The sequence below is a fragment of the Xyrauchen texanus genome, chromosome 43, assembly GCF_025860055.1.
Source record: "Xyrauchen texanus isolate HMW12.3.18 chromosome 43, RBS_HiC_50CHRs, whole genome shotgun sequence".
Lineage (NCBI taxonomy): Eukaryota > Metazoa > Chordata > Actinopteri > Cypriniformes > Catostomidae > Xyrauchen > Xyrauchen texanus.
The window spans coordinates 24,642,364-24,662,090 of NC_068318.1; the positions used below are offsets into that span (position 1 = coordinate 24,642,364).

The window sequence follows — 19,727 nt, forward strand, 5'->3', positions numbered from 1 at the left end:
AGTGAGCAAGGGCAATGGCTCAAGTTGCTGGAGAAACCTGATGGACGGTCCAGAACTTATACTGAAGAAAACACACATCCCCTTTCAGTGATATTACATTCATAAAAAACACTGTATGATCATCTTTAAATAGTTTATTTTTATAAACATAATTGCCTGTGTATGATCGAGAAAAGGCAGACTGTCAGAATGACGGCCACCTGAGGATACAGAGAAGGCAAGCGAGCACACTTTTGTGGAACAAATGGTAGTGTTTAAACTAATGTGTTTTATGAAAGTCAAGTCAAGTCAATTTTATTTGTATATAGCGCCTGTCTCTGAATGTGGACAAAACAAAAGAGATGGTTGTTGACTATAGGAGAGCACAGAGTGGCCGCTCTCCACTGAACATTGATGGCTCCTCTGTGGAGATTGTCAAGAGCACCAAATTCCTTGGTGTTCACCTGATGGAGAAACTCACCTGGTCCCTCAACACCAGCTCTATTGCCAAGAAAGCCCAGCAGCGTCTCTACTTTCTTCGAAGGCTGAGGAAAGCACATCTCCCACCCCCCATCCTCACTACATTCTATAGAGGGACTATTGAGAGCATCCTGAGCAGCTGCATCACTGCCTGGTTTGGGACTTGCACCGTTTCGGACCGCAAAACCCTGCAGAGGATAGTGAGGACAGCTGAGAAGATCATTGGGGTCTCTTCCCTCCATCAAAGACATTTACAAAAAACACTGTATCCGCAAAGCAACCAGCATTGTGGACGACCCCACACACCCTTCACACAAACTCTTTACCCTCCTGCCGTCTGGCAAGAGGTACCGAAGCATTCGGGCCCTCACGGCCAGACTGTGTAACAGCTTCTTCCCCCAAGCCACCAGACTCCTCAATACTCAGAGACTGGACTGACACACACACACACACACACACACACACACACACACACACGTGTCCTGAGTTGCACTTTTAATTTTGTCACTTTATAACTGTCTGCTACCTCAATAACTGCTATGTGCATAGAACACTATCTCATAGTATGTTATGTTTACATTTGGCATTTTTAGAAACTGTCATCTTTTTGCACTACTGTGTACTGGTCGGCGCTGCACTGTCTCTTACTGTGCCCATTGTCCGGTTAATTTTTAGTAATTTATTGTACTGTCCTGTACTTTTTGCACACGTTTGCACGTGCACTTTATATAGGTATGTTTAGTCTCATGTGGTTCTGTGTTTGTCCTATGTTGTTTTATGTAGCACCGTGGTCCTGGAGGAACGTTGTCTCGTTTCACTGTGTACTGTACTAACTGTATATGGTTGAACAACAATAAAAACCACTTGACTTGACTTGACTTGAATTGTTCGAAATGAAACTTAACATAACATTTACTTGAAAAAATGACCCTCTGGTTGTGTAAATGAAAGAGAAAAATTTATTAAGCTTTATAAACAGAAACAGTTTCATTGTATCCCAGTGCTTATGATCGATGATCTCGCAGTGCACAGAGGGTACAGTATATTGTTTAATACAAAGAAAGGAAAACATTATTATGAATCTTTTCCGAAAATGAATGCATCAACAATATCAAACAAACCAGAAGCGAGCACAAACGATGGAGACAGGTGAGAGTAATTGACATTGGGGTTTAGACTGCGTGATTTCACGGCTCTTAAAAGCTATCTTGTTAAATACAAAGAAAGCAACAAACAACACCTGTTTGGAGTGATATGGACCACAAGGGGTGGAAAGTGGCATCCAAGACAAAAAATATCTAATTTAGCAATATCACAGGAGCAATTGTGCTATATTGCCCTGCATCAGCACTGCTGTGATTCGCCTGCAGGCCGAGTGCTGATTTAGGGTCATATAGCACACTTGCGAGTGTGATATTGCTTATATACAATAGTTCAATGAACAAGTAAATAAAAAAAGAAAAACTGAGTATGGTCAGAAAAAACACATTTGTGCATGGAACTACTTTCATAAGCGACGGATCAGAATCTGCCATTGCTGGTTGAAACCAAATGATGCGTCCAAATCCTCTGTTATTAATGCAAAAAATTCACTTCAGAAATAGTATCACAGCTTGTGCTGTTTCCAACAAGTTATTGTTTAAACAAGCATGTGTGTGTGTGTGTGTTGTATGAGAGAGAGAGAGAGAGAGAGAGAGCGAGCATGCGTGATCACCTGTTGCCACACCCAAGCAGAGATGCTGTCAGCTTTCTCAGTGGAAAAATAGTGTCCAAGCGGGGGTATTTCTCCCTATTTCGTGGTAGCCAGTGTGATAGAGTCGATCACTATAGAAACCGCTATGTCCTCCGCCATTTTAAACAGCACGCATTGTGTAACTGATCAGTCTGTTGTGTCTCTCAGCTCTGATGTGCCGTAATGCCGAAGTTGTTTGTTTAAAGCCATTTAAAGCTATTTCCTAGCTTTAGTACTGCAGTAGTAATACAAGCGATCACAAAGAGATGTTGTTTGTAAACAATGGCTGACTCAGATTCACTTCACATCACCTAACTGGCTCATATTACAGAAAAATTATCTTTTGCCACCACCTGCTGGCTACTATATGTAATGTAAAAAAAAAGACACAATAGCTTTTAAAACATATGCACCGCTCTTACACTTTAGTTTAGAATGGCACGATCACAAGCAGAGTGATACACACACAGTGAAGCATCAGAGTTCTTATGGTGTCAGACCATCAGTGCTCATGGTTTGTCTCTCATCCAGTAAGATTCTAGGAACTGAACTAACTGTTGTACATTATCTAATATCGCAAACACCGAACCAGCACAAATTAATGGTGTAGATTTGGCAATGATTTATTTATATGAGGTGCAAACTTCACAGAGGTTACTAAAGCAATTGCTCCTCTGTATTGCCTGATCTTACAACTTTTTACCTGTTTCAATATTGTATGACCACTCTTTCTGCCATATTTGTGAACAAGCCCATATACTGTACCTTCTGTGCACTGTGAGATCATCGATCACATGCACTGGGACACAATGAAACTTTCTAAACTGTTTCTGTTTATAAAGCTTAATAAAGTGTTATCTTTAATTTACACAACCAGAAGGTCTTTTTTTCTAGTAAAAGTTATGTGACTGTTTCATTTCACTCAATTCTAGAAGTGAAGGGGAGAAACAATTGTTTGTAATTGCTTTTTTTCTCTAGGAAATTGTCTGGCTTAATCTTGGACATTTGACCTCAAACATTTTTGAAATTGTCATTATCTGTGTCAATTAAATTTTGTCTATAACATAATCGATTAAGGTACAATTAAAATGTAAATTCATTAAAATTAAAATTGTTAAATCCATATGACCCAGTCTACAATTGTGAAAGAGCAATGTGATAAAAGAATGTGTACACTGTGTATTTACTGTGTGTGTAGCGTCTGTCAGTCAATAAGATGAGCACAACAAAAGATTAAGCACAAACTTAGTTTATTGACATTATAAACAGATGTACACAGCAGATTGGTGTGAAAAAAAAACATATATATATATATATATATATATATACATTTTCATTTGAAAGAGACACTTTCATAATACACAACATTAGTTTAAACAGTACCATATGTTCCACATCAGCTGTCATTCAAACAGTCCACCTTTTCTCGATTAATAATCTGATTAATGTACTCATTTATTGCTACATTTAATGACAATTTAAACATGAAATAAATCTGATTTATTAATGCACAATTTTATTGTTAAATATAATTACATTTTTAAACATTAATTAAATAAACACATTTAAATGTGTCTTTTTATTTGTCCAATTATAAATGTATTTATTTATTAAAGTTTTTATTTTCAAATTAATAGATTGATAATTTATTCCTTCACTCTTTTTTAATTGGCACTCCTGGGCTTCAGCTGGTATGAATTGACAAATGGTAAAAGAAAAGGAAAAGTCAAACAATAAAGAAAAGTAATTGCCAAATGCTTTTAAAACGCCATTTAAAAGGTGCATTTAAATATGATTTATTTATGCACAATTATATTGTTAAATATAATGACATTTTAAAACATTAAATAAATAAACACATTTAAATGTGTCATTATTTGTCCATTTATAAATTGGTTTATTCACATTTTTATTTTCAAATTAATAGATTGATAATTTATTCCTTGATTCTTTTGTAAATGGCACTCCTGGGCTTCCATATGTCTCATCTTACAATTGTGTATATTTTTTTAAGCATTTATCAATCAGGATCATTTCATTTATCAAATTTAGAGTAATAATACAGAAATGATTTGAATATTGGTGTCAAGATGAAATGTCTGAAAGTTTTCTTGTAAAAAGTGACTATAAAGGCACAGGTGCTATCTGACAGCAATACATGTGGATTGTAGTCTACGGAGACCAAATATTAATAATTTAAAGGGATAGTTCACTCAAAAAAGTTGTTATTTACTCACCCTCATGCCATCCTGGATGTGGATGACTTTCTTTCTTCTGCTGAACACAAACAAACAATTTTTGAAGAATATCTCAGCAAGTCATCAAATACATAATCCATCAAACTCCAGTGGTTAAATCAATGTCTTCTGAAGTGATCCAGTTGGTTTTGGGTGAGAACGGACCAAAATGTAACTAATGTTTCACTGTACATCTTGACAGCAGTCTCCTTGGTGATCATGATTTCAAGCTTGATTACACTTCCTATAGCGCCATCTATTGCTCTGTACATGCGTCAAGCACTAGGAAGTGTAATTGAGCTTGAAGTCATGATCGTGTCTAGAGACTGAAAAGGCAAGATGTACAGTGAAAAAGGAGAATTTTGGTCTGTTCTCACACAAAAACAACTGAATCGCTTAGGAAGATATGGAATAAACACTGGAGTCTGGATTATGGATTAACTGTATGCTGATTTTGTTTCCTTTTTGAAGCCACCATTCACTTGCATTGTATGGACATACAGAGATGAGATATTCTACTAAAAATATTAGTTTTTGTTCTGCAGAAGAAAGAAAGTCATATACACATCTGGGATGGCATGAGGGTGAGCAAATTATGAGAATTGTCTTTTTTTTTTTGGAAGAACTATCCTTTTAAATATTCAGCAGACAGCATTTTTAGCAAATAATAAATATTTTTTGCCAAAGTATGTAGGCTGTGAAATGCAAGAATTTTGGTTGACCAACCAATAGATCAATACTTCTAAATTGGTGCACTGCAAGAGTAATAGTAGGTCTTTTGTGGGTAAATGTAGAATATTTAGAGTAAATCTCAGCATGTAATTGAAACAAGCACAGTGTGACAGAATAATATTCAAGACCTATCCCCAGATACTGGATATTTCTTTCAGCTTTAACAGAATTCCACTTTAAGCATGCTTGCACCTGCACAAGTGTTCAGCTATATAAATCACAGTAGCATACTTAATAATAACGAGCTATTTAAAATGTATCTTGATGTTTTGTATTATTTTTTCAGTATTTTTTTAACCCATTCCATGTTTTTGAGACAAAAGCAATATATTAGCGTAAGCATGTTTTTAAGCTCATTAAAAATGTGAACCGAAACAAAATATATGTATGAGTAAAACAAATACTTTTTAATTGTATTTAATTATATTTGTGTATTGCGATTACAGTGACTGATAACATTGAACTGAGTGTCTGTTTGTCTTTGTGCATCATTGTTGATGATTATGATGAATAAATGCAGCATATGGCTATAAAATCCAACTTACTGACTGGCACATCCCAGTATGGAGGTCCTGATGCACAAACACATTTGCAGCCTGCCTCACACACTCTCTCACCTCCTGTTCGCCCAAAAACATGTGATCAAGTGTGATTCAATTAATACAATCAGAACGTTTAGAACAGCCCATCTGTCACTTACATTAACAAGCCTTGATCATGTCTATACATACTATAATATGGATAAATGACTACAGGCCTATATGTCATTTTGAAACCCATAAGATTGAGGTGTTATATTCAGAAATTGTTACGTATTTGAAAGCCCATTTTAGAACTGCTTACTACTTCAACACGCCCCTCCTCTTTTTCTGGACCCCCATTGGCTGACCTAGCGAGGTTGCCATAGTGACGTATTTTTTTTTCTTTCAGTGGAGCATGGATAATTAGCCAAACATCTCCTAACAGAGAACATCTTTTCACTGGGGCTGTTTATATACACTCATGGGGAATAAGACACAAGCACTCTGTCATCAAGACCCCTTTAGAAGTATCAGGAGAGTTCATGAAGATCTCTCCAGCTCATAATGGTGCATTTGTTTTGCATTGTAAAAAGAATATAAGCCAAAGGGTAAGTACAGTAGGCTAATATCAGGCACAGTTTAATCTACTGATGTTGTGATTTATTTTTGTGTGCAATATATATCACATAAACATACCATCTAAAAATGTTTACACTTCTTCTAGCCACTTTATCCCCTAAATTTATGTCTGTGCTTTCAGGTTTCCTGTGTTTCATTTTAACACAAATCTCTCAGAGGGATTATAGTGTTAATCTCATGTTTGGATACACATAAACACACTACAGCGTATGGAGTTAAATCTTGTTTTTAATCCTATTCTAAGTGACATCACCAATTCCATAAGCAGAGATGTACAGTATTTGTCTGTGCGTATAATTGTGAATATGACTAGGAAGTCTACTGAAGTTATGTTAGTGCCTTTTTGGTGTACCATCTGCTTAAGGGGAAGATCACCTCTGGTACAACATGTCAGACTGTCTAGCGTGGCTGGACTATGACGGCTGCCTATTTTCCACATCATCTTTTTAGCTTTAGACAGACAATTCCATGCCTAACGGCGGTCAAAAATAGACCTCTTATTCAGGATTTATTCTGTGCATATCCATCCGCTTTTTTTTTTTTTGCATTTTTTTGTTGCCCTAGATCAGACTGCATGCTGCTTTTGACATTTTTCACTTAGCAGTTATTTAGTTTTGAGATTTTCGTTGTCAAAATATTTGGTAACCAAAAAGTGTCCTTATAGTTGTGTCTTCATTTTGATCAATATATCATAATACATCATTTGAACTTAACTTCTTTATGAAAAATGTTTTGCTATATAATGCAAAGACATTCATGCATTTTTAACAGTGGCTTAGAGGAGTGGCTTAGACCCCAATTATACCTGGTATTAAGATGCATTTTTGATGATCCAGTCACATGTGGTCGGCACTAAATACAGGTCTAAATGGGGTCTAAAACGTTTTGTGATCAGATCACAAAAACCACATACGAATGTGGTCAAAATGCATGTGACCGCTTCGCATTCATGACCAGACGCTAATCCGTCCTGTATATGTGCTGGCAGCAGCGAAGCGCATCCTCTCACCAGTCAATCAACCACTGCGCTAAAACAAGAGTTTAATTTTTGTCGGTTATGAACTGCCTTAAGAGGAAATAATCATCTGGTCAGAAAATTAAAAAAAGTAGGCACACACACACACACACACACACACACACACACACACACACACACACACACACACACACACACAAGCATGAGAACTACATGGAACTTCTTCAGTGTGTCTGATATGCACATGCAGGGATTTATTTGTTTTCTCTGACTTTGTTGCGCTTTAATGTCATGCAGTAACACAGTTGCTGGGTTTCCATCCACAATGTTTTTCAATTTGCAAATACAAATTGTCACACGTTTCCATACACTACGTAATGTGCATTTTCATGAAGGAGCCGCTTCGTCATGACGGAGCAGCTGAATGACCTCTCTGCTTTGGGAAGAGTTTTATTTGCAAGATTGGAGCAAGTATCTAATTTTAATAAATGCACCAATGAGACCGCAGAATAAGTGTATTATCTGATATAATGTGGGGTGAAATAGATGCGATGCCCACAAACCGCCAGTCTCTGCATACCTGGGAAACTCTAGAAAATCCACCTCTTAGCGCAAATTTAGAAAGTTTATTCGCATATCAAGCGTTTCCATTCAGGATTTCTTATGCACAATTTCAAAATGCACATAAAAATAGTTGGATGGAAACCATGTACTGACATAGGGATTGATGTATGTCGTAACAGAGTCCCTCCCCTCAAAATCCAATCACAAATGGTCACAAGGGATGTATTTAAGCAACCAGGTGTAAACAGCAATGTGTCTCATCTGACCACGTGATTGGATCACACGAGACACACCTTAATACCAGGTGCAAACAGCATTTTATGCTTAATCGACCGCATATGTGGCTTAATGTTGATCACCACAAAACTTTATTTAGACTTGTCCCTCCTTTTCTTTAAAAAGAGCAACAACCTGGGTTACAGTGAGGCACTTACAATGGAAGTGAATGGGGTGATTCGTAAATGCCGAAATACTCACAACAATAGCCACGAAACATAAAAATTGTACATATCTGCCTTTGAACCCTCAAAACAATGGCCCCCATTTCCACTGTAAGTGCCTCATTGTAACCTTGATTATTTTATTTATTTTTTTAAGAAAAAGTTATCAAAAAAGTAAAAGTAATCAATATTATGCCACAAATGCTGTCGATTTAGCTTAGTTGAACTCAGAAAATTATTTTCTTTCTTTAAGTGCTCAAATACTTTCTGAGGCCATGTACTGTATATTTATAATCAGACCTCAGGTCTGTTCTCTGATGGTCGGTAAAGAGCATTCTATACAGGAAAGACTGATCACAGATGAGCTACTGGGTAAGGCTTTCATCTTCTTCAGACCCCAGGGGGGCTGATCCACAAGCAATGGACAGTTTCCATTAACAGTGGGCTGCTCTTTAGCTAATCACCCTGTGAAGTGGTGAAGTCCTCGTGTTTTTCCAGTTAAAACATTCCCACTGCTCTGGGCTCTGTAGTAGACAACAAAGCATTGTTTGTGCTTGCTCTGTGAACAGTTTCATCTGTAAATATCCACCCTGTTCTTTTTCCTTTTGGGAAATCTACAAACCCCTCTCAGCCTCTTTTATCCACCAAAATGGTGAACGTCCGAACATCTGTCCCTAAAAATATTAGTTGTATTATCTGTACTGTTAAATGGACAGTTCAGCTACAAACAAAGAAATCTGTTACCACTTTCTCACCCTCATGTTGTTCCAAATCTGGATGATTTTCTTTCCTCTGTGGAACACTGAGAGAAATGTTTGATGGAATATTTAGGGACGTTTAGCTTCTATCACCATTCACTTTCATTCATGGGAAAAAAAGAGATGCAATGAAAGCAAAACAGAAAATAAGTCCTACAGGTTTAGAACAACATGGGGAAGAGTATATGATGACTGAATTTTCATTTTAGGGCAAATAATCCCTTTAAATTATTTCAATAGGAAGTTTTTTATATGTTGTAATTGATATTCCAAGTATGCTCCTTCATCTCTACTGTAACTATTACATTTTTCATAATGTCTCTGAGAATCGTATCTGGGTGATACCAGACTGCGTCTCACTGTGATGGTCCTATACTCCGAAATCAAAAGAAACAAATATGAAAATTTTATTTTGCTTTAAGAAGCAAAAATGAAGCCTTTTTGGAGCCATTCCTTTTTGTATTATTTAAATATATTATAATTATAATTATTTACATGATAATTGCGCACATCATGGCCCCCAATACCCATAACCTGAATGTGGAAAGTCCTTAAAGGGATAGTTTGCCCAAAAATTTAAATTCTCTTATTATTTACTCATGTTTGACTTTCTTTTATCTGCTGAACACCAAGGAAGATTTTTATGAGAATATTTCAGCTCTGTAGGTCCATACAATGCAAGTGAATGGGTGCAAACATTTTTAAGCTCCCAAATATACATAAGGGCAACATAAAAGTACCCCAGACAACTCCAGTGGTTAAGTGGCTATGATAGGTGTGGGTGAGAAACAGATCAATATTTAAGTCCTTTTTCCTTCATTTTCACTTTCTCCTTCTGTTTTTGGTGATTCACATTCTTCATGCATATCACCCCCTACTGGGTAGGGAGGAGAATTTATTATAAAAAAAATTACTTAAATATTGATCTGTTTCTCACCCACACCTATCAAATCGTGTCTGAACACATGGATTTAACCACTGGAGTCAGGATTACTTTTATGCTGCCTTTATGTTGATTTTGGAGCTTTTCAATTTTGGCACCCATTTACTTGCATTGTATGGACCTACAGAGCTGAAATATTCTTCTAAAAATCATCATTTGTGTTCTCCAGAGGAAAAACACATCTGAAATGCCAGGAGGGTGAGTAAATCATGTGTGAATGCGTAACTTTTCAAAATGTTCATTTTTGGGTGAAGTACCCCTTTAAATGTCCTAAAACTAATGCAAAAAATCATAATGGTCCTAAACATATTTATTTTTCTTTATGCAAAAAATAATTGTATTTATTATTATTATTATTATTCTTATTGATTCGTGGTTATGACCATGACATTTTCTTGACAATTTAAATGAGATTCACCCATTTGCAGCATTTGCATATGTAAAATGTGCTATATGAAAATGACGTCATTCTCAATGTCATTACATAATGCCTTTAAGATTTCCTGCAGTGACATGACTGGAATAACATGAAACCAAAAAAGACTTGCCTTTTCCCCGCCCTCCCCTTCCTTGTCCTCTCTCTCCATCTTTACCACAATTCCCTCCCTCATCCGTTTCATCCTCCTTCTCTGTCTCTGTGCTCAAGTGTTTCTCCAATTCTCCCCACTGTCATCCCTTATTCATTCCCTCTATTCATTTTTATAAAGGTTGACATGGCTTTAGTCCAGAGCCCCTAGCAGACTAAGGATAACAATAACCGAAGACACAATTCTTGCCCAAAAATATAAAATCCTATTAAAAATGTACAGGGATTTTCAGAGGTTTCATGGTTGCATAGCAGAATCCTATAGCATCTTAGCGTACAGCTCACTGAACAGGGAATACTGACATTCAAGAGGTTTGCTATTCAGGTCAGTGGGTTTTTCAGCACAACAGCATGGCACTGCAGAGAAATCATTGGGGTGGGGGGTGTTTCCAGAAATTGGGGGCTGGGTCTTTCTAGTGGAAGCTCTGTAGGGCTCAACTTCTAATGTCTGTCCGTAATACAGTTACATAACCTCACTACAGTTAACAACATACTCAGAAACAAATGGTCACTACACCATCAGTCTCTCGCAACCGCTTGTTAAATTTGTCTCTGGGTATGTTCCGAATGGAATACTATAACATACTTACTGAATACTGCACAGTATACATTGTGTGCTGTTCAGAAATTATTTTGAAAACAGAAAGTGAAATAGGAGGCGATAAACGTTAAACGATAAACGTTTCAAACAAACCTATGCTATATTGATGTGATATGACGTCTTGCCGCATGTGATGGATATCCACATACCATCTTGTAAATATAAATGTTTATTTAGCTTTTAAATCCAATTTGATGAAAACAATGCTTATTTTTTTGGCAGTCAGGCCAAATAATGAGTCAAAACAGATGTTAAAAATCGTGGCTATAATTACTTCCAGTTCATTCGTCACACTGGAAATGGAAGGTCAAGTTAAGCACATTGCCTTGTGGGACACAGTATTCTACATAATATTTATACAGTATTCATTTTGGCACATTAACTATTAATACTGGAGAAAATATGTATATTGTGTACAGTATACATAAAATATAATGCAGAAATTGCAAGAGCAATATTCTATTTCAAACATATTCCAAATCCTCATCTCACTCAATAATCATTATCATTTAACCATTGCATGACATTGAAACTGTTCCAGGTATAATCAATCACATTTTATTGATTAAATAGGAAACAGTGACATTAAGATAAACACTCCCACTCATACACACCATGAACATGTGCATGAGATGGTAACTTCAAAAAAGAACCTATCCATCCAAAGCTTGACACCCCTGTTATTCATGAAAGTCTCAGCTTACCTATAAGACCAACTGCCTGTGAAAAACCACTTCTACTGTCCCTGGACTTCTTTAAGGAAGTCTCACACAATGTTCCACATAGCTATATCCAGACAGTATGCCACATGGTTCTTTGATGACATATTACACACACAGTTGACAGGCACTGTGTGACTTAACACAGTGTTAAAAAAACAAAAAACATCAGGAAAAGGACGTTGTGGGGAGAGGAAGAGAAGTGAGATGGCTCATCTGTTTAAGTAGGGCATGCGTTCTGCTACATACATTCAAAAGATACTGTGGGATATCCTGTCTTGGCATTAACTGTACATGTAAGAGATTCTGTTTCTTTGCATACAACACATGGGAGTTCCAAGAAGACAAACACTGATCCACAAAATTCACTTCAAAAAGAATATTGAAAAAAGACACCAGACACCAACTAACCAAATAACAAAGGCTACAAATATCCTCCATTGTTCTGTAACAAAACAGTTTGTTTTCTGGTGTGGAAGGCCAGGAATATAAGAAAAAGCACCTTTTTGATGATTCTGAGACCCTCTGGTGTTATAGACCTGGACAAAAACCACAAGACTCCATGTTGGATTGCTTGCTTCTTCTCTGAGGCTTTTAATTATGACATCAGACCATTATTGACCATTTTGATGCTGCTGACAAGATTATGCTCTTTACTAGAGTTAATGGATGTTGCACTGCTTGCTTCTACAGAGAAGATCTTCATGGCTTTGGATTACAGGTGAGGGCTCTTGTGCTTTAGTGCCTGCCTTTTAATTTGCATGTTAGGTTGCCATGGGGATCATTTAGACAGAGCCTATATGTGTGCTGTCTGTTCCTGGTGGTGCTCAGGGTCGAATCCACAGCGTCAGTCTGTTTAACAGTGATATGAATAGAAACATCCAGTTGATACAAGACTTTAACAGTGATTGACATGGTGTGAAAAATAATTCCAATAATGATTACAATCCAGTTGTACCTGTAAGGATATCTGCTGCAAAAAGGCTTAAAACAGGCACACTGATGCCTGACTGAATATCAAAAATAAGATCTTGAGAAGACTGTGGCCAGTGGAATGTTTCAGGTTTTTTCATATCCAGAATAATATTATCTATTATTTTCGGCTGACGGCAGCTGTAGCTGCGGGTGCAGGCTTATTGCTGGTCCGACGGACGGGCATTTTGGACACAGGTATTTTGGAGCGTCCAGCCTCTGCCCTTCCCTGCACTGAATGGTAGGTTGCAGTGGAGCCATGTTTGATTGGGATCTTGGACTCCCGTGCTAAGCTTGTGGAACTAGCTGTATGACGTGCAGATGCCTGCAGACCAAGTTTGCCATACAGAATGTCCTCTTGGCTTTGGGAGAGGGTTGGGGTGACAGCTCCTGATTCTGTGGAGTAATCACTGAGGGCTTCCTTGCTGCTACTTTCTCGTGAGAGAGAGAAAGGACTCTCCTCTTCATGTACCGGTGTTGGTAGATTTGAATGTTCTTCATCTCCATTGGGCTGGGCCTCTTGATGTTGCTGCTTTGTAGGTCTGCCTCCACCACTCACAGGGATCTTACTCAAAGATGTGGGCTTTACTGTATGACCCTTTTTTACTGCCTTGTTGAGGCTTTGAGCAGCAACAGAGTCTCTTGTGTCAATTCCTTCTTGTCTGACATCCTCTTCTTCCACTCTTCTTGATAAAATGGGAGGTGGAGCAGTACATGGAGGAGACTTGAGAACAGGACTCTGAGGTGTAGAGCTAACAGCAGAAGAGGATTTAGCAATGGGTGCAGGCGGTTCAGAGACTGAGGCTTTTCTCGATGTTGTGCCACTTTTGTCAGTTTGGGGGGTGGATTGGCAAGATTTTGGAGCTTGTCCTGTGGGCTGCTTTGTCTCAGGTTTGGTGATAGGAGCTGTATTCCGACTTGTCGATAATCCAAATGTTGTTATAAGTTTTGGTCTTGGTGTTGCTGCAGGGGTTGGGGTAGACTTACCAAATGGGGGTGGGTAAGGTGTATATTTGTTTGCAGAGGTTGAAGTAGCATGTTTAGATTCATTGGTAATGCTCAGAGTGGGTTTTGTTTCATGGGTTGGGGCTTGGGTGGGTTTAATCATAGGGGTTGGTGTAGGTTCTGTTTTTGTGACTGCAGCAGGTTCAGGGGTTGTGGGTGGGGGTGAGGTTTCATAAATAGGGGTAGAGACAGAGACAGGAGTGTGTGTCGATGTTGAGATAGATTTGGGCATGGGGGTTGTTGTGGGACTAGATGGTGGTATTGTGGCAGGTTTGATTTCAGGGCTAGATTTAGGAGACCGGGCAGGTTTGGTTGGGGAAATGGTGGTTTTAGATGTGGGGCTCAATATAGTACCCTGGGCAAACTGTGCAATTGATACAGGTGTAGGGGTTGGGGTAGTTTGAATAAACTGGGTAGATGTTGAAGGTGGGGTTGTCCTAGTTATTGGGGTTGGTAATGGGGTAGACTGGGTAATGGACACAGCTGATGGGGTTGGGGTAGGTTTAGCAACAGGGCTGGTTGTTGGGGTAGGGGTAATAGGGGAAGATGACATGGATGGTGACGATTTGGTCATTGGAGAAGATGCTGAGGAAACTGCAGGTTTTATCAAAGGACTGATGGGTTTAATGGTGGAAGGTGAAGGGATGGGTTTGGTCGCTGAAGTAGGCGAAGGTTTGGAGGTGGGGGTAGGGCTGAAAGTGGATGTAGGAGAAGGGATGGGCTTTGATCTGGATGAAATTGCAGAAGATGAAGTATTATCCTTTTCAGAATCATTCATCTTCAGTGTAGTTGGTCCGTCCATTCGAGTGCTGGCTTTGACCCATTCTGCCTCAACGTCTGCTACAATATCTCCACATGCCGTCAGTGAATCAAAGCTCAAAATTGATGCGATATCTCCAAGCAGCGTGCTAAATCGTTCATTTGTTGGTTGTTTTGTTGCCTCGCTCACCTTTTCAGAGTCCTCAGATGATGTTTGGCCCTCTTGTGGAGTAGGAAACTGTTTCTTTTCCTCCTGCTGTTGCTCCTCCACAGAACGAGGTGTTGGCCTAGGTGTCAATGGTACACTCTCCTTTATAATCTCAACACTGTTGGAGCGGGAAGCAAGAAGGGGAGGGCCAGGTTCAGCCTCCTCTTCATCCTTCTCTTTACCACGCCAGCGTACACTACCAAACAATCCCTTTATGCCTTTGCGTTGTCGCCCGGGCCTCTGAGACTCAGTCTGAGTCTGCCGTTCTCCCGCTACTCCTCTTCGGCCTTTACGAAGCATATTAAGGAAGGTCAGGGACTTAGCAGATGTGAGGGAGGAGATGGACTGCCTCGTTGGGGTGGTTTCTGAATTTATGTTCCCACTCGTGAACTCCTCCATTGGGGCATCCTCCTGTTGACTCTCCTCCTCCTGGTCAAGATCCACTTGCTCTGCCTCTGCTTCGGGGGCGGTAGGCTCATTTAATCTATCCAGAGTTTTGCTCATTGATGGTGGTGATTTAGGGCCTCCATCTCCTTTCTCTCGCATGGAGAAGATGCTGGCGACACTGCTGCCTGGCTTTCGCTTGCCGAACAGCTTGAAGGCTTTCCTGATTTTACCTGAAGGCTGAGGGTCACATGGCGGTGGTTCACAGCTCTCAGACTGTGCATCCATATTCCAGCTCCACTGCAGTGTCTTTAGCTTCGTCTAATCACTCTGTCTACCCTTTCACGTTCTCTCTTTAAAATCTCTCACTCAGATGGATTAAATACAGCTCTAATGAAAATAAAAATATTATTACCTTTCGCCTTTGTATTTCTGCATACGTTTTTTGCTAGCAATGCGTATCTATCTCCGTCTCCACTCGTGTTCTCTCCCTCAGTCTATTGCTCTTTTTTTTAAGCGCTCCCTCTTTCTCTCTCTCGCTCTGTTCCTCCCTCCCAAGCCTCCGCCCTCCCTCTCCCTCTCTCTGCTCCTCTCCTCTGGCTGCTCCAGCTGGTCACCATGGCAACTGAGGGTCTAAGCAGCTTTCGTCAGCAATTGAGCGGAGCCAGAGGCTGTCATCATCCAACCCTCTCTCCTTCGCTCTCTCTGTCCCTGTCCACTCCCTCTTATGATCTAACCATGTGTTCCGATCTCTCTCATCCAGTTTCGCAATCATCAAGATTTATCCTTCATATTTGTGACTTTGTTCTCTTCTTATCTGCATCAATGTTACATATGGGACAGGGGACGAAACAGGCAACAACGGTGCCAGTTTACAGCATCCCTGCTATGACAAATTTACAAACAAGCCACTCAAAATTTCACCCTGATCATTACCACTCCAAGCCCATGTATTGAATTTCTGTACATTAGAGGAAGGACACAATGGAAATCGTTGAACAATGGAGAAACAGAAACACTATAGCTTAGGCTGTAATATGTATATGGCTGTAATATGTGAGAACTGGCTTAAATATTTTCCCAAAGGTAATTTCCATCACTCTTTGCCCATCTCACATCAAATGTGCTCCTTTTTCCCAAACAACCTTCCTTCTCTCTCTTGTTCCCCTTCCAATAAACCACCCACAATCTCTCCCACACACATTTAATTAACTATTTAAATAGGCATATATAATAGACTTACATTGTTTTTATGTAAAGCTAATTATAATTACGATAGACTGACTGTAACCCACACCCCAAACCTATCATTATAAAAATATAAATTCTGTCAATTCTGCCATTCTGTCATTTACTTATGATGTTCCAAATCTGTATGACTTGCATTCTTCATTGGAACTCACAAGAAATGTTAGACAGTGTTCATCACCATTAACTTTCATTGCATCTTTTTCCTTGAAATAAAAGTGAATGGTGACTGAGGCCAACAATATGCCTAGCATCTCCTTTTGTGTTTCATAGAAGGACATTTGTGTTTTGGAACAATGTCCTTCTAAATAAAAAGTAAATAATGGCAGAATTTAATTATTGGTTGTTTAACTATCCCTTTAACAGACAGATTTTTTGTACAATGATAAATGATATCTCCAAAGCAAAATAGATACAGTCGTGCTTCCAATGCACCATAACGTCCCGTCTGATAATTTAAAAGTGAGCTTTGTTGGTAACTAAGAAAATATAGTATTAAATGACAAGAATGGTTATGTCTTGCTAAAAAATTGAATCACGAGTTGAAATATAGATAGAAATTATTTGTTTATCATTTTCTATCTATACGAACAGTAAATGCTTTAAGTCTTTTAAAACACCACACGACAAGGAAAACGAAGCTGTGAGGGACTGATTACATCTAGTTCTCACAACTCGTGTTTTCTGAAGTTTTTAATATTTTTTTGGGAATTATGTTTTTTCAATGTTCAATGTTTCGTCAGTGGAACGATCAAAAACATTGTGGTGGTGGAAATAATTAATTTTTAAAAATTAATTTAGGTTACCTCTCCATTAGGGCAGCATGTTTCTCTGGCTCTTTCTCTGTCTTTCATTATCTCCCCATTTTCAATCCTTTCCTTATTAAGTGACTATCTCTCTCTATTTCTCTCATTATCTCTTTATGTATGAGATTACATACCACACCCATCCCTCTTCTCTTATCCATTTTGTTGATCTACATACATCCATTTATCCATCTCCTTTTCTGTCCTTATCTGCTCAGTATTCTCTCTTTAAAACAGACGCCTTTCCTCCTTACTTCACCCCATCATCACAAAACAATGAATACATTCATTCCTTAAGTGCTGCTTTCATTGAGGATCACAAAAAAGGGGCGACTGGCCAGACAAAACATCACCTTAGTCTGTGCAGAGACACAAACATAGTTATAAAAAAAGAGTGATATACCAGAATAAATGCTGGAAGAGATACAAATTTGATAAAGATACATCTCACTCTCTCAACACTCTCAGCGTAACTTATCCATCAGTTACATTGTCCATACCAGAAATGTGTCAGTATTCACAAGGCCTCTTAGAGGCAGGAGGCTAATTTAGCTAGATGTGACAGCAACTTCTGGAATCTTTTAGATTGAGTTAAGATTTCTGCTGTCAACGTGCCCAAGCATAACTCATGTAAAGTTTCTACAACTGATAATAAAGAACACATGCACATATAGGTCTGACATCTGGGATTTTTTCAAATTTAAACCTGGAACAATGTTTTAAGAAAAAATAAGAAAAAACAAAGGAAACAAAGAAGAAATGTTATAATAAAATGAAGAAGAACGATTCTGTACAACATCTAGTCATTAATCAAATATAGCCTAAACAAATTTGTGAAATTGACCTTAACTCTTTTATACATGAAGTCTAATTTAATGGACAGATCATCAGGTTTTGCACAAACGCAACAAATTGGAGTCCATGCCAGCTCAAATGCATGCTGTCATTAAAGCAAAAGGGGGGCACAACAAAGACTAGAAATCTAAAATTATTGTAAATTTGTTCCATTGTGCTGGGTGGATTAAACACTATGTAATTATGAGTTGCATACACACAGGTGTGTTTGCATGTTATGCAATATCACTCAGAGCAGGTGACATCAAAGCACTCAAAGCATTTAGCACATTCACAGTAATGGACCATTAAAAGACTGTATTTAATTTTCCATTTTAAATAAACCTGCTCTAAATGAGCAAGCCATTGTTAGTAAATAGTCTTACATAGGGGACTTATTATATAAACACTTACAGTGCAGAGAGAGAGAGAGAGAGAGAGAGAGAGAGAGTGAGAAAGATATGTTTGTATAAGAGTATTTAATCATAACAAGAACAAGAGTTCTAAATCAGGCCCAGCACAAGATCTCCTTTGCACAAGTAAGTGCATGAACAGACAAGTTGTTCTTTGTTTCACTGACAACACATCTGAAACCTCCAGAAGAGAAGAGAAGAGATAGAGAAGAGGAAAGAAAGGACCAGATAACAGAAAAATTAAACACATTTTGCAACAATACTGCAATTCTCCTACAGGACAGAGCAAAAAATAAATAAATAAATACAAATAATCGAATACATCTTACAAACACTAAGATGCAGTCCACAAATCAACAAATCATAATGCACCAATAAAAAGAAGAACATTAAACATGACGAACATCGACAATTTTCCAATGAAATATAACTGCCTGACTGGACTGAATCCATATAACATTTTGTTCAAATTCATCCAGACTGAAATATTGATTTTTGCGTCCCACCCACAAGTCCTCTCACCTCTTCAGACTGTCACAATGGGAGACCAACAAAATGACACTGAAGCTTGAGCGCTGCTTCCCTCTGCTGGCCTGACACAATAGCAAGTATCATTTTGATCTGGGTCTTTCTTCAATAGCGGTGGCAAATGGTGCCTCTCTAACTTGCAACAATAGAAATCAACTTTAAATATTAATAAATCGTAAAATGTTTACACATTTGTTTTCTGTGGGGTGAAAGCAATTTGTGCATTGTTAAAAGTAAAATTTCTGTCTTAAAATACATGTTTTATTGAGTTTGAGAGATGTGGTGTTTATATACATATTACATATACATATTTTGATATATTTTAAGAAAATGTTGTGTCCCTTATTTTTATGTCTGTGGTGTTACAACATTGGAAATCTGCCCTTTAAGAAAAGAGGGAATTCTATTTGGACTACATCCTGTGTGCAAACGTCATTATAGGTGATCGGTTGATCTGAAGAGTGCATTTTGAGTTTATACTTTCTTATAAATTGTTATATATTTGACAGATTTTAATCTAATTTTGATAAATATAATCTTATTAACATTTCCAAAATGTCCCTGACCTTGAAATTATCATGATGGCAGCCTCCATTTGAAAAAAGTCCAGATTTGTGCAAATTTAATCCAACGTTACTCCACAGGCAATATACAGACAAAGAC

General features: G+C 38.2%; 1 protein-coding gene across 1 annotated transcript; it reads right to left on the minus strand.

Annotated features, from left to right (window-relative positions):
• Positions 1 to 11,453: 11,453 nt before the first annotated feature.
• si:ch211-244c8.4 (APC membrane recruitment protein 2) lies at positions 11,454 to 15,724 on the minus strand. Its single transcript, XM_052116062.1, has 2 exons — positions 12,866 to 15,724; positions 11,454 to 12,759 (listed from the first exon to the last, which is right to left on the minus strand). Exon 1 carries the CDS (start codon positions 15,521 to 15,523, stop codon positions 13,001 to 13,003), a length of 2,523 nt encoding a protein of 840 aa, XP_051972022.1. The 5' UTR covers positions 15,524 to 15,724; the 3' UTR covers positions 11,454 to 12,759; positions 12,866 to 13,000.
• Positions 15,725 to 19,727: the final 4,003 nt, after the last annotated feature.

What these genes read in the sequence shown, in the direction of transcription:
- si:ch211-244c8.4 (XM_052116062.1), bottom strand. Translation starts at nt 15,523, where the DNA reads ATGGATGCACAGTCTGAGAGCTGTGAACCACCGCCATGTGACCCTCAG.